The following is a 1658-nucleotide window of genomic DNA, read 5'->3' as shown; positions in this document are numbered from 1 at the left end:
ATTATAAATATCACATATTCACATAAATAACATACTATAAATATCCCTGTATTTATAATTATCCCTGAACATTAACAGTGACGTTTATATTTATATCTTTGGGATATCCTGTATTAATAATACTCATTTCAGGTTCTGTGCCTGCACCTCTAAACCCAATAAAAATCCCCATTTTCCCGAAAGCCCCGATTTTCCTGGAAAACGCCCCAAAACAGGAGGGAGAGTTCCTCACCCAGCTCGGCCTGGTGCTGCTCTGCAGGGACAGAAGGGACAATTCCCAGCTCAGAGGGGTGGAATTGTCACCCAGGCATTTCTGTCATTGTGGGAAATCATTTCAGGCTGGGAATGACAAATCCAGGCACTTACGGAGCCGTTTAGTGCAGATCTCTGGGACAAAAACACAGCAAATTGTGATAACAATAACAATAAAAATTACAATAAAATATAGAAATAGAAATAAAAATGATAACAATAATAATTATAATGGTAACAATAATGATAACAATAACAATAATAACAATAACAATAAAAATTACAATAAAATATAAAAATAGAAATAAAAATGATAACAATAATAATTATAATAATAGCAATAATAATGATAACAATAATGATAATAACAATAATTATAATAACAATAATTATAATAATAACAATAATAATGATAACAATAATAATAACAATAATAACAATAACAATAAAAATTAAAATATAAAAATAAAAATAAAAATAATAACAGTAATAATAATAATAACAATGATAATAACGATAATAACAATAATAACAATAATAATAAAAAAAATAATAATAATAATAACAACAACAATAATAATGATTACAACAATAATAATAATAACAACAATAGCAATAACAATGACAATAGTAATAATAGTAATAACAATAATAATAAAAATAAAAATAAAAAATAAAAATAATAACAATAATAATAACAATAACAACAATAATAATGATTACAACAATAATAATAATAACAACAATAGCAATAACAATGACAATAGTAATAATAGTAATAACAATAATAATAATAGCAACAATAACAATAACAATGCTAATAACAATAACAATAGTAATAATAGTAATAACAATAATAACAACAACAATAACAATAACAACAATAACAATCAACAACAACAACAACAATAATAATAACAATAATAATAATAATAATAATAACAGTCCCCAGTGCCAGTTTTTTACCCGATTTCCCCACAAATTGAAGATAAACGGCACCAACTCACCCACGTCAGCTGTGAGCTCCCCTGAAAAAGGGGGAAAAAAGGGAAAAAAGGGAAAAAAGGGAATTTTGAGTCCAAGTTTCCCTTTTCTCTCAGCCCCAGCGAATCTGGGATTCCCTCCCCGCAATTTTTGGGGTGCAAACCCCAAACTCACCGATTTTCGTGTGTCGCTCCCCTGGGAGAGAGGGAGAGGGGGGTTTGGGGTCATTTCCCATCAATTAACGAGCCATTAATTAGCGAGGGGCAGGGGCAGGGCGGGACTCACCGAGCTCCACCGTGAAGATCCCTGGAATCACCAAATTCCGTTAATTCCCCCCAAACTGGGGCTCCTGGCTCTTCCCAGGGCCTTCCCTCCTCTTCCTTTTCCCTTTTTCACCCCAAATTCAGGCCCAGCCCCCCCAG

General features: G+C 31.6%; 1 protein-coding gene across 6 annotated transcripts in view; it reads right to left on the bottom strand.

The window, feature by feature from the left end:
* Positions 1–15: 15 nt before the first annotated feature.
* The window catches only part of LOC107198869, a 10811-nt gene continuing 9168 nt past the window's right edge, over positions 16–1658 (bottom strand). For all 6 annotated transcript variants that reach the window (XM_033511559.1, XM_033511560.1, XM_033511561.1 and 3 more), the window contains 5 exons: positions 1522–1542; positions 1411–1431; positions 1260–1280; positions 367–387; positions 16–253 (listed from right to left, as the gene is read on the bottom strand). In XM_033511559.1, the coding sequence (XP_033367450.1) occupies positions 150–253; positions 367–387; positions 1260–1280; positions 1411–1431; positions 1522–1542 (188 nt within the window). In that variant the 3' untranslated portion in view covers positions 16–149. The remainder of the gene's footprint in view (positions 254–366; positions 388–1259; positions 1281–1410; positions 1432–1521; positions 1543–1658) is intronic.

Source organism: Parus major, unplaced genomic scaffold (assembly GCF_001522545.3).
Source record: "Parus major isolate Abel unplaced genomic scaffold, Parus_major1.1 Scaffold351, whole genome shotgun sequence".
Taxonomy (NCBI): Eukaryota; Metazoa; Chordata; class Aves; order Passeriformes; family Paridae; genus Parus; species Parus major.
The sequence above is the reverse complement of the archived record's forward strand: the minus strand, read 5'-3'. Positions and strand labels throughout refer to the sequence as shown.